At 42.3% G+C, this 18,544-nt stretch overlaps 2 protein-coding genes across 3 annotated transcripts in view; one reads left to right on the forward strand and one right to left on the reverse strand.

Annotated features, from left to right (window-relative positions):
• Positions 1-1,158: 1,158 nt before the first annotated feature.
• lacc1 (laccase (multicopper oxidoreductase) domain containing 1) lies at positions 1,159-6,531 on the reverse strand. Its single transcript, XM_075478781.1, has 5 exons — positions 5,943-6,531; positions 4,581-4,759; positions 3,387-3,552; positions 2,783-3,008; positions 1,159-2,525 (listed from the first exon to the last, which is right to left on the reverse strand). Exons 1-5 carry the CDS (start codon positions 6,424-6,426, stop codon positions 2,300-2,302), a joined length of 1,281 nt encoding a protein of 426 aa, XP_075334896.1. The 5' UTR covers positions 6,427-6,531; the 3' UTR covers positions 1,159-2,299.
• A 5,508-nt stretch (positions 6,532-12,039) lies between these two features.
• enox1 (ecto-NOX disulfide-thiol exchanger 1) overlaps positions 12,040-18,544 on the forward strand; it is a 111,548-nt gene continuing 105,043 nt past the window's right edge. For both annotated transcript variants that reach the window (XM_075480093.1, XM_075480094.1), the window contains exon 1: positions 12,040-12,228. The gene's annotated coding sequence lies outside the window, so the exon portion shown is untranslated. The remainder of the gene's footprint in view (positions 12,229-18,544) is intronic.

Genomic DNA, 18,544 nt, shown 5'->3' on the forward strand with positions numbered 1-18,544 from the left:
TTCGCCATAGCACAATGCACTTACTGTTCCATTCCAAGCAACTTCCAAATAGATTAAAAAGGTGAGATGCTCACACTGTAATGGTAACAGATTTCGTGGCCACAATTAATAGAACGTGCGAACGTTTAAAGCAATTTGGATTTATTGTTGCCATACAGAATGTCGTGGGCACGTCTTACAGATCGTGGGCACACTTTTGTTTATTGTGCTCACAAGGTATATAATGTGGGCACGACTGAGGGGCAGTGAGCGCACGGTTTTAGTAAGACGAGCGCACGGTTTATGTATACGCGCGCACGCTTTATTTAGACGAGCGCACGATTTAATAAAGCGAGGGCACACTTTGAAAAGTGAGAGAACGCTTTCTTGAACCCCCCTGAAAAAGATATTGTTTGATCTCTCCCGGGCTCCGTATTAGTTTGAAATAAATGATTGAAAGTCTTTATTGGTGAAATTCTGTTCATGGAGGGATGTTTCTTTGCGTCTCCTTTCTATTTAATGCTGTGACAGCCGATCCTATCAGAGAGACACTCGGCTCATCTTTCTGTTTTATTTGATTGAAAAAGGGCTGCTTTTAAGACAAACTAAGACTTGTCTTGAAATAAATGCTGTCTATAACCCTGAAACATCCTTTTGTTTTGTCTTATTCAATCATGTAAAATATACGCTATTGATTTTATTGTTTAAGATATTAACAGGATCTAAATTCTGCTGTAAAACATATAATTTTAACTCTGAATTTGTTGCTAAATAGCTACGGCAGCCACTTTCTTTCCGTCCTGACTCCACATTTACAAACCCTGCAGCTCCTGAGTCCACTCAGCTTTAATTTTCCAAAACCTGATGTCATTTAAAAACAAACTGCAAAGAGTCGGAGAGCTTTTAACCAAGCCTTATACAGTTGAAAATGGGAAAGTGTTGAAATAAATCTAATTTCTTGTACCGAAATCAGAACGTCAACAAACCCAATTTCTGCCTCTTTTTTTTTTTTTTTTTTTTCTTGATTTAAAATTAAACTAGAGGAAGCGCTGAGCTGCTCAATGAGGACTACTGCTGAGTGGCAGGTTTGCTTGGCACAGCACAAAAAGGATATGTCCAAATACAGAAGAAACACAGGTGAATGTTAAGACATTTAATCGTGATTTGAATAGCTTCCAACCTGTTGTAATAAATACATTTTATTTCTTTTCAACAACAAAAAGCTTAAACGTTCACAAAAGTTTGGTTGGACACATTAAAAGGAAAAGTCATGGGAAGAATCCCTCAAAAGCTGCTTTATTGGGTTGGTTGGAGGTGAGGAGGCGTTTATTTGGGTTTTAGATCGTAACTGTGAAACAATCAGCAAATTGCTCAGTGGCAGCACAACAGATGCATCCAGCGGCAATTGGAAACTGAGTTTATGTATTAGATTTCCAACTAGAAAACTAAAAAGAAGCACCAGAAAAGGGTTTTCACAGTAAAGAAGAAAGCTTTTGGTTAATCTCATGGCATGCTTTTTACCCCCGTGCTGTGAATGGCTGCCCACTGCTCCAGTGTGTGGCATCTGTCTCCACGAGTGTGACCCTGAGCATGTGTGTGTTCAACAGATGCCAACCTGGATGGGTCAAATGCGGAGGAGTCATTTTGTTTATTTAATGTGAAAATGACTACATGACAATAAAAGTCATCTTAAAAATAATTTTACTTTGAGTGCCAGCAATGGATGTGTGAGGTATTACACATGCTCAAATGGCTTCATTTAATAGGCAGGGATCTGTAAACATGGAAATTCGTCTCCTTTCTTACCTCTCACTTGGCCGTGAGCCGACAAAGTTATTCCTTTGTTCATTGCATGCCCTTTGACACAAAGACATATGGACGGGTTAACAAGGATGGAATGGTTTCTTTTTCTTGAAGAGGGTTTTTAAATGCTTATTTAGCTTCTCCTCTACTGCTTACATATTCACACTTTTTCTGCTACATAATCTTTGGAGAAGCTGTGTAATTTAATGCATCCAGCTCAGGTAAACTGATTCACACAGGTTTATGCAACTTAAATTGTGAGCCCAGTGTGCTGGACACTCGATTTTAAGAAGGTGGCTCAGCTGTTTGATTATTTGTGAGTCCTGTATCCCGGCTGGCAGTCGTTATCTTTCCCATCTCTGCTGCCCATTCCTCCAGTTGTATTACACCTGAAGTCAGTTGCTACTTGTTGGCTAACAAAGCAGTATGCAAGTATAACCTCTCTGCTTCAGACCGGAGAAAGAAGGAACCGTTTCCGGCAATGCCGGAAAAAATCTCCAAAACTAAAAAAGTTAAACTAACATCCCTCATGTCGGCCCGACTGGCTCGCTGCAGGACCAGCGCACTCTTCCGTGTCTTTGATCCACAGGAAGCCCCACTGGGTGCCGAAGTTGAGCCCGTCTCTGACGTGGGAGAAGAAATCCTCGGGGGGACAGGAGGTGCAGGGCGTGACGCGGGGCCGGTCGCTCACTGCGTTGTCATGGATGTGCTCCGGCAGGACGCCAGCTCTCTGGAGAAGGACTCTGAGATTATGCATTAAACTCAGTCAGTAAAAAGATCTTAAAAATGAATAAAGAGTAGTGATGACTACATGAAAAATGTTTTTGTTAAATAAATACTGACACTGTTTAATAAATCTGGTGTTACTGTTCACCCGAGCTTGAATCCAACTGATATTTGGACTAAAAGGATTAAATGATTTGAAAACTGTAAGAGGGTTCACTTTCTTTTTCACGGGACCGTGTTGTGTTCCACGGTGTTCTTTTGCCCCGAGCCGTACCTGTTGGCGAGGCGGATGTCGACGTGTGGTCTGGCCGGCTCTGGGTCAGGAACACAGTCCGGATGGATGGAGGCGAAGTTCAGCGCCTGCTCTCTGTCCAGCGTGAAGCAGCACACCCCCACAGTGGGTCCCACCGCCACCACGATGTCGCATGCCCGACAGCCAAAATCTGCCACCATGGCATCAACGGTCGCCACGGCAACCCCCATCAGGGTCCCTTTCCAACCTGTGAGTAATCCTTTTAGGTTAGAATACACAGCTCTAATATGTCATATCAAAATCAAGCTTGCTTTTAGCCGTCACAACCATTTCCTCAAGGGGGTGACATAAACCAAAAACAGTATTCAATAAAGGTACGAATGCATCCTAATGACCTGGTTTTACAAAATAAAAGGCGTGCATGTGTCCAGGAATTCCACCATTACACTACTGGCTTCAGATTAACACTTTATGTCTAGATAGCCCACCTACGACTACTCCTGGAGTTCGCTGGTCACCAGATTCTCACACAGAAGAATCATTTCTTAAAAAGGTTTCTATGTGAAGAGATAAGTGTGCAGACTGTTACTAACTGTTCATTTTTTTTCAGCGGACATCCACCAACCTGCATGAGCGGCTCCGATGACCTTCTTTACTGGATCAGCAAACAGGATTGGCATGCAGTCGGCACCTGGAGCGGTCAACACCAGCCCGCTCCGATTGGTCACCATCGCGTCGTAGCTTTCCGGTTCAGCTTTCCCCAAAACCCAGACATCGCTGGCGTGGTTCACCTGAAAGAAAGAGGTCCAAAAACTGCAGCAAATCCTTTTTATAACGTATAATAAAGTCTTGAGCTAACCCTAATTTATTAATATATATATATTACCAAAAAAACAGGAAATAGTTGCAGCAATTTACTGAATCATGTGCAAATGGAAATATATAAAAATACAGCATAAAAAGAAAGATTGCACAATTATAGCTAGCTTTAAAGTCGAGTTGTTGAAGGAGTCTTCAGGAATAGTTCTCCAGGCTTCTTGAAGGACATCCCAAAGCTCTTCTTTGGATGTGGGCTGCCTTTTGTTCCGTTCTCTGCCAACATGATCCCACACTGCTTCAGTAATGTTGAGCTCCGGGCTCTGGGGAGGATTCATCCCTCCATCAGACCTGCTGCCACTGATTTTCAGCCCACTTCTTGTGTCCTTTGGCACAGCTCAGCCTTTTCTCCCTGTTTCCCTTCCTTAAGAACGGCTTCCTGACAGCCACCCTTCCATGGAGCCCATTTCTGATGAGGCTTGGGCCAACAGCAGATGGATCAGCTGAAGGTCCAGATGCATCTCTCAGCTCCTGTGTCAGGTCTTTGCTGGATTTTTTCCTCTTTTTTAAGGGCATCACTTTCAGATCCTGTTCATCTGCTGTAGATAGTTCTTTAGGCCTGACACTTCTTCTTCTGTCCTCCACATGAATTAGGGGCCTTTTACCCGCTTGAATAATTCATAGGTCAGCGTTACGTGGCTTCACAAACAAAAATGACACCCTCTGAAAATGGTCATGTATAAGCTCTGGACTGAAAATGAGTGAAAAAGCACCAAATGTCCAAATAAAAACTTGGAAAGACCTTCAGAAAGCCTGAAGAACTATTGCTCAAGACCACTTACAAGAAGGTCTGGCAGCTTTGAAACAAAATATAAAGAAATAAGAGGTGGGTCAAGACTTTAGCACAGCGCTGCATATCGGGCTATTTACCATTTTTACTTTGTTTGATTCTATTTAACAGGTTGGTCATTTTTTTTTTGTACAGGATTATTCAAATAAATACCTTGAGCGTATGTAGAGGAAGAGGGTGGAAACCGGCATGGAGAGCCAGTCGACGTCTGTTCTCCATCACCAGCGCCTCTGGGTCCCTCCTCTTGCTGCTTTTGAACAGATTCAAGGAGGACAGAGTTGGGATGCAGGAGACGCCCCCTGCACGCGTGCTGAAGCCATGACCGAAACAGTCTGAGACACAAAAGAAATATAAAGTTTAACACTGACACACTGACCTCTGCCCAGAAACCTGATATGTTTGTGGTGTTTTATGCTGATGCCCTACACGTTTTCCACGTGTCCTCGCTCCAGCACACCGATTCAAATCAATGGGTCTTCATCGTTCTTCTGCATGAAGACCAGAGATGTATAGTAACGAAGTAGAACTACTTCACTACTCTACTTAAGTACTAAAATGCTGTATCTGTACTCTACTGGAGTATTATTTTTTTCTCCTACTTCAGTACATATTTTCAATGAGTTTAGTACTTTTACTCCGATACATTTTTTATGTGCTGCATCGTTACTTGTTATTATAAACGCACACACACACATAAAAACGTACACTCATTCATGCACAAACACACCCACACGCATACAAACATACATATAAAAACACACACAGAGAGACACACAAGCATGCACACAGTTTAAGAAGGGGAAAAGTTGTAGAGAAAAAAAAGCACAAGCAGGGAAGAGAGGGGAGGGATGCTTTAAATGGAGAGGGGGCATGCTTGATCTGTTTGTTCACAGAGAGTTAAGCCCAGTGTTTTCAGGTGTTCTAATTGCTTTTTGTTTTTACATGACATTTGTATTTTTTTAACAATTTGAAAGAAAATGACATGGATGAAAAGAAAATGTGTAATGTGTGAAGTGATGGGAGATGCTTTAAAGGGGGAAGGGACATACTTGCCAACACATATTATTTTGTTCAAAACAGTTAAGCTCAATGTTTTAAGGTGCTCTTGTGCATCCCGCTACTGCTGTAACAGCCAAACATTTCGAATAATATAAACAATTTGATTTTCCAACTTTCGACTGATTTCTTTAATAACTACATTACACAATACTTTTACTTTTACTTTCAGTACTTGAGTAGTAATTTTAAAAATAAACTACTTGCAATACTTAAGTACAAAACATGTTCAATACTTTAGTACTTCCACTTAAGTACGGTGCTTAAAGAGCACTTCTACTTCTACTCAAGTCTGAATCGCTAGTACTTTATACATGTATGATGAAGACCCATTCATTTGAATCGGGTGTGCAGGAGCAGGGTTGGGAAACACTGATCCACACAACGTTTATCTGGTCCACAGTGAGTCTGCACACTCGCTGGACGCAGGAATGAGGATGTCTTCCTCATCAAACCGACCTGGAACCAGCGTGGACTTCAGAACTCTGAGATCTCCCCTCAGGGCGGGCAGCTGCTGCACAAACGCGGACACATCCTCGGAGACTCTTCGGCCTGGTGAGTCGGTGGAGGCGGAGCTTCTGCAGCCCATACAGGTGAGACTGTCCACCAGTGTCACTTCATAATGGAAGGTATAAACGTCCGTGAAGAGCAGCTCCTGATACTGAAGCAGCACCTGTTGCCCCCGCGGGCTGGTGAGCACCCTGATGCTGCTCAGCTCCAGCTGGTCCACAGTCTGCTTGAGTCGGTACAAACACTCCGCGATGGAGCTGGAGTCCAGCACCTGCGCGCTCTTGCGCGGTGTCAGAAAGGAGTCCGAAAAGCCGCTTTTCTCCCGGGAACTTTCCCCGCAGAGCATGAAGACACGCGAGTCTGACTCCTCCAGCGGAGACGCGCCGGTGCGCGCCGGGCAGCAGCCGTGAATCAGATCCACCAGCACGGCCATCGCTCAGGCATGCACTAAGCAGAGCTGCTTTCCCTCTTCTGCTTTAAGCACAGCGGCAGGAACGAGTTTGACGGTCACAACAGATCCGAGACTCTGCAGCCCGCTGTGCACTTCCTGCACCGCGGCGCTCCGCCCACACTGGAAAGCCCACGCTGTTGGTGGAAATTCTCCTCTTCCTCCTCTTCTGCTGACTGTTGCATTGAGAGGTTCCAAAGTGTGCGATGCATATGCTTTAACCATATGAGAAAAAGAAAAAAAAAAGCATGTTGCAACAACACGACGCAAACACTGCGGCAACATGAGCCTTCCGAAAGAGCGGGCCGAAGTTACGCAACCTTTTATCAGCCAAAGTGTTCTTAAAACAGGGCATGGTGTTGGGTTTTCCTTTAAAGGTTTCATTTAAACTTAAATTAATCTCCAATACTTTTTTAATCGTCACTATGCATTCCAATTAAAGAATGTCGACACATTTTGGAAACATCTGCAGAATAAGAAACGTACAATCAATGCAATGTAAATATAACGTCTAAAACTGTCCTAAAAGGTTAGTAAGAATGAGTCATGACTCTAGAACAAGGCTGTAAAACTTCTACATGGTATGCATAATTATTTGGTGACTTCTTTCTTCTGTAGTTGAACAAATAAAATGTTCAATTCCAACAGGCTCCTTGAAGGACATTTAAAAACTCTTCTTTGGATGTTGGCTGCCTTTTGCTCCGTTCTCTGTCAAAATAATCTGGGCCAACAGTAGATGGATCAACTGAAGGTCCAGATCTCTCAGGTCCTGTGTCAGGTCTTTGCACGATATTTTCCTCTTTCTTTAAAGACATCACTTTCAGTTCATACTGATCAGTTTCCTAATTTTTTTTTCTTAAGGACACACTGCACACCATGCTGAGATATGCCAAGTTTTCAGCCCCTAGCTCTTTGGGAATCACCTCATTGGAGCTATTTTCTGTCTTGCAAACTGTGTTATCTTTAGTAATTTTCATAGATGGAACTAAAGAAATTGAAATAAATGGTCTTTGTGACAGGCTGCCGGTAACAAAGGGCCTACAGATGCAATTTAAAACTGGTTCATTGCTAAGTTACCTCTTTTGTGTAGACACAACACTGGTTCATCCCTTGAGTTAAGTGTGTTTCTTATGCTTGAATGATTCATAGGTCAGTGTTTAGTGGCTTAGCAAACAAAAAAAACATATCCCTATGAAAATGCTCAGATACAAGGACTGAAAATGAGTGAAAAAGCAGCCCATGTCCAAAGAAAAACATTGAAAGACCATCAGAAAGCCCGGAGAACTATTGATCAAGACATCTTTAAACGATACGAAAGTCTGGCTGCTTGGAAGCAATAACATGCATGTAAGGTCAATTCTAATTTGATCCTAGGAATTAATGTGCATGGCTGTCTCATTTGTCTCCAGGTGGTGGTCTTACTCAGTGACGGCTGTCATAGGCTCCAGACTCTTGCACACATTCATTATATAACTGTGATTTGAATGAGTTTTAGTAAACAGTGTCACTGTCTTAATATTTCAAGGCCTAATTATACCTCTTTTTCTTTGTAACGATCCAGAAGGTAAAGCACAAAGCAAAGTAGTTTGTGGGCTGCTTGGGGAAGAACAGAATGGCAACTTCCCATATTGATGAATGCATTTGTAACAAATGCTGAACTGAGGAAAAATGATAGTTTTCTTTGACTTTTCTGTGCATGCAGTCCTCCCGTTTACGTGCAGTGGATTTGTGGTTCACATGACAGCTTAATTCATGTTTTCTTCTGCTGACCGGTCTGGAGTGAGTCATGAGGAATGAGGAAATCTAATTCCTCCTGCATGTGAGAACCTGACTGACTTACCTGCTCAGCAGGAGGATGTGGGAACTTCCCAGGGACGTTTATTAGCCACAGTGTCAGCAGTGCAATTAAAGCCGTGCGTAGCTGCAGACAACAAAGGTGGTTTATGGTGTTTTTATGATGCATACTGGAAAGACCAATGCAGAATATAGTATGACGTGTCCTCCACGTGAGAGCACAGTCATGTGTTTTTTGTCAGTTTTGTCAGCTTAAAGTAGTAGAAACATTGTTGTACACACAGTGTGGAGCTTGCAACTTCAGATTCTCTGAATGTACTTAAAGATTGGAGGTCTGGGCTTTGACAAGGCCAGTCCAAACACATCTAAATGTTCCCACTTGAGCATTTCTTTAGTAATATGCTTTGAGTGGGTGTCATGCTGAAAGCCGAACCTCTGTCCCAGTCTCAGTATGCAGCATTCATTCAGTTTTGTCCATTTTCACTGACGACCTGCTGATGACAAAGATCCCCACAGCATGATGCAGCCACCACCACAATTCACTGTTAGGATGGTGTTCTGGAGGTTATGGGACTTGATGGACAAAAACTTCAGTGTTAGTCTAATCTGATCAGTTAGTCTTGTTCCAGATGTCTAGAGATTCTTCCAGATGCATTTGGGCAAACTTTAGTTTTTCCTAAAATTACTATTATCAATTCATTTCTGAATCTTTTTGCTACTCCAGTCCAGTTTCTGATGTGGAGCTTTGCTGCCCAAACAGGGTTCAGTTTGGCTTCTTTAATACCTTTCTGATTAATGTCCTTCTTTACTCGTCTGTGAACTGTGGTGGTCTTCTCTCTCGTGTCAAATTTGTTGGGTGTCATATTCTCTATTTCTTAAATGATGTGTTTGATCATGTTTCATGGGATATTTTGAGTTTTTTTTTTATGAAAGCTTTTTTTTTATAGCTCAACCCTAATCCTTACTTCTCCAGAACTTTGTCCCGACCTGTTTGGAGACCTCATTTGTCTCCATTTGGCTGCTTTCCTGGTGGCTGACAGATTTTCATAAACAGTGAGATCATGTGACACTGAGAATTTAAGATTTAACTGGATTTATATTGACTTCTGAGGGAAAATTGAAACCTATGTGTCATATGTACTCACTAGATTTTAGTTGTTTATTTGACTATTTCCTTTTAATTTCACTTAATATTCAAAAACATCAATTAGGTTGTAATGTAGCAAAACAGGGAAACCATCAGGGAGTGAAAGCTGTTGGTAGGCATACATGTTTCAGTAGTTTTTACTGCACTGCATTTACAATATTTCACATATATATCACAGATATATTTACTTTAACTGCTGATATTTATAGATAAGGCTCATAATAGTTGCGTAATTCTTCTGCTGATAATTCAACTTTGTGTTAAATAAATAAACATCGTGCAGAAAGCAAAATCTTGCTGTATTCGCTCGGTATAACCAGCAGAGTGAGCCAAATATCCAATTCAGATTTCAATAACACGAGTTCATTAATCTGAAAAAGCAGATCTGAAACTTTACATTGAAACATCCAAGAAATATGTAAAGAAAAGAAATCCTTGAAGACGCAGCTCTCCGTTCTCACACTTTGAGTGTTTTCATGCTGCATGATTTGGGTCCCATCCAAAAGCACTTGTGTGACATATTTTATGTATGACATGCCATGCTGCGGCCTCGCTCCCCGTGGACGCCTCTGCTGCTGCAGAAGAAGCTTTTTCTAGTTTGCTGCCCTGCATGGCAGCCCTCTGGGACAGAAGCTCCCTGTCATCTGTCCTGCCAAGGTTACAGTGTTCTGCTGCATAGGGATTTATTATCAACCCATATTTATTATTCTCCAACAGGATTGTTGTTTGGCTCCATCTAGATCAGTACTTTTTAACATCACAGAGGGGAATTATAAAAGGAGTTGGTTAGAAAACTACGTGGTCAGTATATAACATACAGTAAATTAAACTATGAGGACACCTAAAGTCTCTTTCATGTATTTGATGCTCAAGGACAACAAACAAAAAACTTTCTTATTCTTTTAAAAACACCAACATTAATAATTATAATTATAATAACACATCTTATTTATAGGTGCCTTTAAAAAACAACCAAATATGAACACATGATATGTATGTCATTTACTTAAAACAAAGCCAAAATTCAGAAGCAGTGTGTGGAAAAACAAAGTACTGTTTCCATGGGAATTAAGGGGGTAAGTAGCATCCAGGTGCTGCTAATCTAATGCACTTTATTAATTGATCATCAGTAAGTGTGAGCACCTCCATAAAAGCAGATATTTTGTCAGTTTCGCTGGTCTGGAACATTCAGGTGTGTGTTAACACAATGCCAAGGAGGAAAGACATCAGCCATGATCTTAGAGACGCAAATGTTGCTGCCCATCCATCTGGGAAGTGTTCCATCGTTCTACAGTGAAGAAAACATTCAAAATGGGTGCCAATTTCATCAAGAATAGACAAAAAAAATGGAGTTTACCTCAAGTTCAGATCATGAGATGCTCAAACTACAAAATGAAAAGAAAAGAGCTACATCTCAGACTCTACAGGCCTCAGTTAGCATGTTAAATGTTAAAGTTCATGACAGCACAATTAGAAAAAGACTGAACAAGTATGGCTTGTTTGGAAGGGTTGCAGGAGAAAGCCTCTTCTCTCTAAAAAACAACATGGCAGCACAGCTAAGGTTTGCAAAGCTACATGTGAACAAACCACAAGACTTCTGGAACCATGACAGATTGACAGCAGCACGTTTGGAGAAAACCAAACACAGCATATCAGCACAAACACCTCATACCAGCTGCCCAGCACGGAGGGCTGATGATCTGGGCTGGTTCTGCAGCCACAGGACCTGGGCACCTTGCAGCCACTGAGTCCACCATGAACTCCTCTGGATACCAAAGTGTTCTACAGTCAGATGTGAGGCCGTCTATCCGACAGCTGAAGCTGGGCTGAAACTGGCTCATCAACAGGACAAAGATCCCAAACACAGCAGCAGATCTACAGCAGAATGTGTGAAAAAGAGAAGAATCAAGGTGTTCTGATGGTCCAGTCAGAGTCCAGACCTCAGCCTGACTGAGATGCTGTGGTGGGACCTTCAGAGAGCTGTGCAGAAACCAGTGCTGCAAACCTCAGTGAACTGAAGCAGCGTTGGAAAGAAGAGTGGGCCAAGATTCCTCCACCACCGTGTGAGAGAACACGAGATGGAGATGTCCTAATGGATATCATACAGAAAACCATTAGGACTACTTCAATGAGTTTAATGAATGGACTGCAAAACGCTGCTTCTGCGTTTTGACTTATTCTTTTGTTAAATGAATGTTAATAAATTTTCATCAGAGGTTGTATTAAATCTGCTTTTAAGATCTGGTAAGGTTAGTTTTGATTAATCCCTAAAACGCGAGCCTGCTTTTCCTTATTAACAATCATTTTTATCCATTTCTAGGCTTGATGAAATAAGAAAATTCATAGTCAAAGAGGCTCCAAAACGTCTGCCCTGGAGAGAAAACTGTTCCAGTCAATTGTTTTCAATTTAAGATGACAGCAGAGTTGCTGTATTTGCAACCAATTTCCTGCCTGACTTGTTGACTGATAAAGACTTAATAATGAATAATAATAAAATTATTCATTAATCAATCAATTGTTGCATTGTTTTCATGATATTGGTGAGGTTATATCCTCCCCCTGTGTTTTCCCAGGCTCCACCGGTCGGTCTCCGCTGGATACCGGACCAGGCCACCGTGCACGTGTCTCGGTGACGCGCCTTTGGGTTCTCCGTCCACTGAGGCAGCATCAGCAGCAGCAGCGGCGGCGGCAGCTGCGGCGGCTCGGTGTCTCCACGCTGAGATGCATCGGTGCGCCTGAGAGGGAACACACGCACAATTCGCCTCCAGTTCCACCAGCAGCGGGATTTATTGTGTTGACGCCCGCCGATTCCACAGCTTCTGCCGGATCCTTCGCCGTGTGACCCGGTAAGGAGAGGTGTGCTCTCTGCTGTGATTTGACCGGTTTGTGTGCTTTATTTCCCCCGCTGATGACACGCTCCTGTCAGCCCGCTGAGCGGTTCTGCTGGAAGGCTATTAAGCTCATACACACCAAGAAAAACTGAAACGAGGCTTTAAAACGAAACGAAAGCTTTTCTGTGTTAATTTCTAATGGAGAAACGTTATTGATAAGTTAATCTGATGCGAGTGAGCTGAGGTGTCTCCAAGATGCAGCGACCAAGCGTTGTTCTTTTTATCCAACACAGAGAGGAGGGATGCCAAACAATAGCACTATTGAAGCTCAGGTTTAATAAAACAGATTTCTAACTTAAAGTACATTAAAAAAAAAAAAAAAAAACAGAAGCAATTTAAATGAAAGAAAATATCAATGAATGGGGATTGAAAGTGACCAAAAAGCTTCTAAAATCCTAAAGAAAAAGGGATCAGGTTGATCTGACATAGAGAACACTTTGCACCTGAAAGGCTGTGTGTCTGATGGCTCTCTTTGTGAAATTTTGTTGGGTATCCTCTGCTGCTTCAGCCTGAGCTGATGTAAGGAGGAGGGATGGTGGTGTTTGGTTGATGGATGGTGGAGGAGAGGATGTCCTTGGTATTAAGTCACCTTGACGACCCTTCAGCAGCACAGAGAGCTGGCTTTGTCATTGTACTGTCACACCGAAATGCTTGTTATATTTGAGTATTTCAGAAAAAAACAGGAGGATATTGCATCAGTTATGTGATAATGTGTAATAAAATCAAAGAAAAGAAGGTGTATTTTTGTGGTTTATCACATAGTCTTTGAGTAAAATTTTAATCTGCCGTATAAAGAAAATGGCAACTAAAGCTGTCAAACAAAGGTAGTGCAGTTAAAAGTGCAATACTATTATAAAGCATAAGCATAAAGTTCGAAAAATGGCCCATGTAAAGCATAAGTACCTTTTTAAATTGCAGAGCAGTATGCTGAAGCTGAGCAGCCCAGGATCTTGGTTCATAAACACAAAGCTCTTGGTAACTCGTCACCAGGGCGACGTCCTCAGCTTCATGGTGAGGAGCGGCACATTCTGCCAGTGTTAACAACAAAGCTCCTTTTTTATCTGACAGATAGTGAACTCATATCTAAACAAGGTTTTATGTGAAGCAGGCTGAATCTCTGCACATCAGCCAGCTCTGAGCTCAGTTTATGGTGGAATTCACGATGTTTCAAATTAAAATCGGATGTTTTTATCCCTGCAACATAATTGGAGACGTTTTCTTATGATGTTATGATTGTCAATGGGACATTAACAAATGATTATGCTATCATTAGGACAAAATCATGTTTTAATTTCCTCTCCATGTACTGAATGAGAGGGCCTGCACCCAACTGTTCCTTTAATTCTTTGAATAATCTGTTACGTATAAACTCGACTAACACCTGAATGCATTTCCTTGAAGTTTAAAGTGACCGCTGCAGATGTCTTCATCTGTTTTCACACAGGATTTCTGGTAGATTTCCAGAGAACCAGTTCTGGGCATCGTCTCTGGAGTTGCACTTTTACAGGTGGAGCATTCAACAAGCGACTGTCTGTGTCAGACAGGTTTTTGTGTCTGGTTTAAGGAATGGAACCTGTGTAGAGTTTGGACAATGATACAACAGTAATTTGCACTTATCATATGTCAGCCAACTAAAGTCCTCAGACCTTTATAGTTCTTCAGACGTATTTGTTGGTGTCTGTGCTCGATCCCCCTTCTTCTTGCAGCACAGTTACCTGGAAAATATGCCATCGTTTTACATGGCTGCAAACCAAAATTTTGTATCGCGCATTCCTCGGCTGAAGAAGCCTGGTGTTTGTTTCGCTATGTGACACTTAGTCATGGTTTGTGAGGAATGTGCAGAAGAGGTAAATTAACAACAGACTAAGTTGTTTTCCTTTACCTTGCGGGCACTTTATTCTCTACCTTAACCAGGTATTTAATTTTCTAAATGTTACCGCGTGGCTTTTTTGTGTGCATGTCATCAAAGGAAAGTTAAGAATAAAAGAAAAGGAATGAAGGAGGATGGATGGATGCTCCAGAGACAGGACTTACCATAGAGTTTGCTCTCAGGTAACAGTCGCCATATTGGAGCTATCCGCCAGCTCCAGCTTTATAGCTCGCTCCTTGGTGGATAAAACTGATTGTTGTACAGAAATAAAAAGTATTTTGTAGATTCATCCAAAAAGGGAGGAACAAAGACATGAGGACAGGGGGGGAGCAGTTATTTTAAATGTGGGGGTGTTCCAGGGGTGGCACATGAGCGCCACATCAAGCCCATAGACACGACGCTGAAGTTGGCATCCGATTCGCAAATTAAATGGATGGACATAAAGGGCCATTTCACTGCATTTTGATCACCCTAAACTAGGTCCTGTATGGAAACTACAATGGTTAGACTGCTCTAATCTGGATAGAATTATTCTAAAGAGGGTACAGAGTCTTTAAAACACATTGTATGTTGGTGCACTACGAGGGTGGGCAAACCGTTAATATAATACATCCATGGGGCAAACGAGTTTACCTATGGAAAATGTGGGGGGGTGAAATCATCTTGCTGTAAAAGTGGGGGTGTCGAAACACCCCCATCCCCCACGGGTGCGACACCCATGCATGAGGAGATTGTGTTTACAGAAATGTAACACGTTGACTGGGTTGCTTCTTCACTATGGGATGTTTGTACTCCTTCTGTTTTGGATACTCTTCTCTGTGGAGTTACCTGCTGAGTTGAAATATGGGCCAAATCGGGCGTTAGGCAGACTTTATCAGGGAGCTGACCGAATAAGGTTTACACAGCGTCTGATTGAGTTGGACCTTTGTATTCTCGTATCACTTTCAGCCAAACTGCTGTTTTGTCATCTTCTCTTGGGTTCGATGCCCCGGCACAACATTATTAGACACAGAAGGCAAACATTCCAGGACTGTTGTTCATAATATTTTATGTTTGCTTTTAGTTTTACTCAATATATGCTTATATTTAGATATCCCCTCCTATTCAGATGCTGTAAAATTGAGAGAATCAGCACGGTTGCCACAAGAAAATGACACTAAGCTTAAAGAGCTGATGTATTTTAACCACCCTCTCTTCAGCAACTCTCTGTGAATAAGGCACTGGGTACTTTTGGACCTAAATGTTCTGGGTACTTTCCAAAGGAAATGAAGACTGGGTATCTGGTTGCATTTGCACACCACATGGAAACACTGAAAAAGCTAGCCAAAGGGTGGTAAACTGTCCTTCACATGTGGGCTTCAGTCTTTCTCGGTTCCTCTTTCTTTCATGTTTTTTTTTCGAGAGGATAACATTAAGAACTGTTCCATCACTCTTTTTGTACTGGAGGGTTCTGCTGCTTCCATTCATGTGTTTGACTGCATTCTTTGGTTGTCTGGACCAATCTCTTAACACTTGCTGTACATCGCAGAAGTTTCTTTTAATTTTCAGAAGGAATTTAGGCATGAGCTAAATAAACTGCTGGGGGAGTTCTCTGAGCCACGAGCATCTGCAGGTGCAGGATAGGCAAAAGAAGAAAAGGTCTGTCCTCCAGTAGATCTAAGAACTGACTCATCATCACCTTTCAAAACACTCCACATCCAGCAGCTACACAGCAACATTATCATTAGTTTTGGGGTCCTGTTTTAATAAATATACCTATTTCCCAGTCTTTTAATGCCCCGTGTTCATTCTCTTTCCATTCATAAGGGACAGTTTTGGCTCTTTAACAGTTATAAAGTCTTTGAGTATGCATTTACACCCAGCTTAAGTAACTGGTCAATATGTAGGGGCATCAATGCTGATGTGTGGCTCAACAAGGGTTTTAGGGATGCAGTCACATTTTAGAGATTATGTTCACACCTTTAGGTCTTAATAATGTGGAGTCTGTGCATTTAAATCTGAATGAACACAATGTTTTCATGGCAACAGGTCGCATGTTAGCACCTGGTCGCATGTGTGATTCTGAGCAGCTCATTCATCTTTTCTTTTAGTGCCATACTTTTAAAACTGTTGAAATAGTTAGAGTATAACATCTTGAAGCACACATCCAATGGAACAAAAGAATGTTTGAAAAAGAAAAGATGGGCTGTTTTGAACTGACTGAAAGCTTCTGGAAAAGTCAGCCATTGTAAAAAGGACTTTCAAAGTCATGAGAGCTTAAACACGTAGCTGTGAAAGAGTGGCAGAAACGACCAAAGTACAGGTGCAAGACTCCCTACTTTGCTCTCTTTTGCTCAGTAACATTGGACATTTTGTGCAAATATTCTCATTTTGGCTCATGGACCAATTGTTTCAGCTTTGGTATCATCAAAGAGTCGGTGTCCAGGGTGTGAATTTGTGTTGGGTGCATTGGTCTGTCACGCTCTGTGAATGAGTGACGTTGGAACGGTGATTCCCAGGAGGCCGCAGGGACACGGATACCACTCCTCATCTCCATCAACAAACAGCTTCTCTATTGTCTGCAGGCAAACAAACGGCTGTTACATTATGAACTGACATGATGATGTGACTGCTATGGAGTCACTGCAGCAGAATTTGACACCACTCCGCCTAGCGGCGACTGGCTGCTGAGGCTGTGTGGGGTTTGTCTGGTTTGATGGCCATGACGTGCAAGACCTGGGGGGATTAGAGCGTCAACAGAGGCGGCTACGTAGCGCGCCAGATTTCCCTCAGGTCAGTGGGTTGTTGGGGACAACACGGCTGATGAGTTTTCACAGGAGAGACTGGAACCAAAGCAAAATAGTCCCCACCATTCAGCAGACACAGAATCCTTTCAGTCCTCAGATTGGACTGAAAATCTCCTCAGCTCTCTGCTGTTGTGATTATGTGTTTCGCATCTCATTACACCATGTGGCAAAAGCAGCCTGTTAGCTTCTGTAATGTGATTATCCATCCTCCTCATGTCTTTTGCAGATTCTGCTACGGCACCTCACAAACGTTAATTGACCCCACACCGCAGAGCTCAATGGGGACGAGTGTCGCTAATTGCGGTGGTATTTTGAGGTACAGTGGGAGCATTAGGCTGTGTTCCACCATGGGAGGAACTATTCACATGAGATCTCTCCACCAGCATTCATTTGAGAGTGAGAGTATCTCTTTGTGTTGTGTGTCGCTGGTTTGCAGCACACAGTGGGGAGAATGAAATATAAATAATGGCTGCTTTTATGTGGCTCTTTTACCTGCTTCTCTGTTTGCTTCTCATTCATGCTTATTATGTATTTACTCAGGTAACAGTTTGTCTTTTTTTGCCGCTGCCTGCTCGTATGCTGTCTTGTTTATTCAATCACTTATCTAATGCCAAAAAAAAACAATCTTCTTCAGCATCATAAAAAGTCTAAATGCAAGGACGTGTTTGTATTTTAGATATTTTTATTGCTATTATGCAATGACAGATCTAAAGCTAAATCCATTTCACCTATTTGAATTGGTAGGTGTTTCAGATTTGTTATGTTAACCTATTCAGTCACACATAATTTTCACACGTGCAGCAGTTCTCACTCTGTAGCTGCTGTAAAGGAGAACAGCCGTGTGAGCGGACAACACACAGCAGAGCTTCAGTAACAGGAGTGTTATAACTTGTGAGTCCTGTGGGGTCTGTATGCAGACTGTGTGAGGCCCTCTGTGAACAGCCGTGTACCCAGCAACCGCATTGACCTGTTTACTGACTTGATTCATAGTGCGCAGGTGCAGAAAAACGCTGCTGATGCACAGAACATGTATTGAACGCAGTCCTCCAGGCAGACACTACAGTAAAAACAACCACAGGTTCATGGTGTCTGCTTGTGTCTGTCTGCAACCAAGTAATTGGGTTCTTTAGAGCTGAACTTTTTCTTATTATGGAGAATGTGAAGTTGCGTCACGTCACTGCACATCGGGTTGCATGTTGGGATGCGAGGCGCATCTTGTGAGGAATGCTCTCTTGTTATCAACACCTGCCACTGTCATTGCCTGGTTTGCTTTGGTTTGGCTAAGATGTTGGTCAAAAAGGTCACATTTGGTGGTAAAAGGGAGATACGGGAAAAAGTAGAAATATTAGCTGAACAGCATAGATCCATATGGTGGACAGGATTACTGATCCAGATGCACAACCTCTGCTCAGCTTCCTGCACACTTGTGGGTGCCCCTCTGTTACAATCCAAGGAGGCCAACGAACAGTTATCCAGTCACTGACTCCTGAGATTCCCTGTTAAATCAGAATCACTTTTATAGCCCATTAAAACAAATAAACCAACAATAGCACTTTTAAATACATTTACCCTATGCTTTTATGGGAGTTCTAATCAGTTGGTGTTAAGGCACAGT

This window comes from Odontesthes bonariensis, chromosome 12 (genome assembly GCF_027942865.1).
Source record: "Odontesthes bonariensis isolate fOdoBon6 chromosome 12, fOdoBon6.hap1, whole genome shotgun sequence".
Lineage (NCBI taxonomy): Eukaryota > Metazoa > Chordata > Actinopteri > Atheriniformes > Atherinopsidae > Odontesthes > Odontesthes bonariensis.

Excerpts from the sequence above, each read along its gene's own strand:
- lacc1 (XM_075478781.1), bottom strand. The coding sequence starts at position 6,426 with ATGGCCGTGCTGGTGGATCTGATTCACGGCTGCTGCCCGGCGCGCACC. Across the intron at positions 3,009-3,386 it reads CATCGGAGCCGCTCATGCAG|GTTGGAAAGGGACCCTGATG; the intron begins GTTGGTGGATGT and ends GATTACTCACAG. Across the intron at positions 2,526-2,782 it reads GACATCCGCCTCGCCAACAG|AGTCCTTCTCCAGAGAGCTG; the intron begins GTACGGCTCGGG and ends GCATAATCTCAG.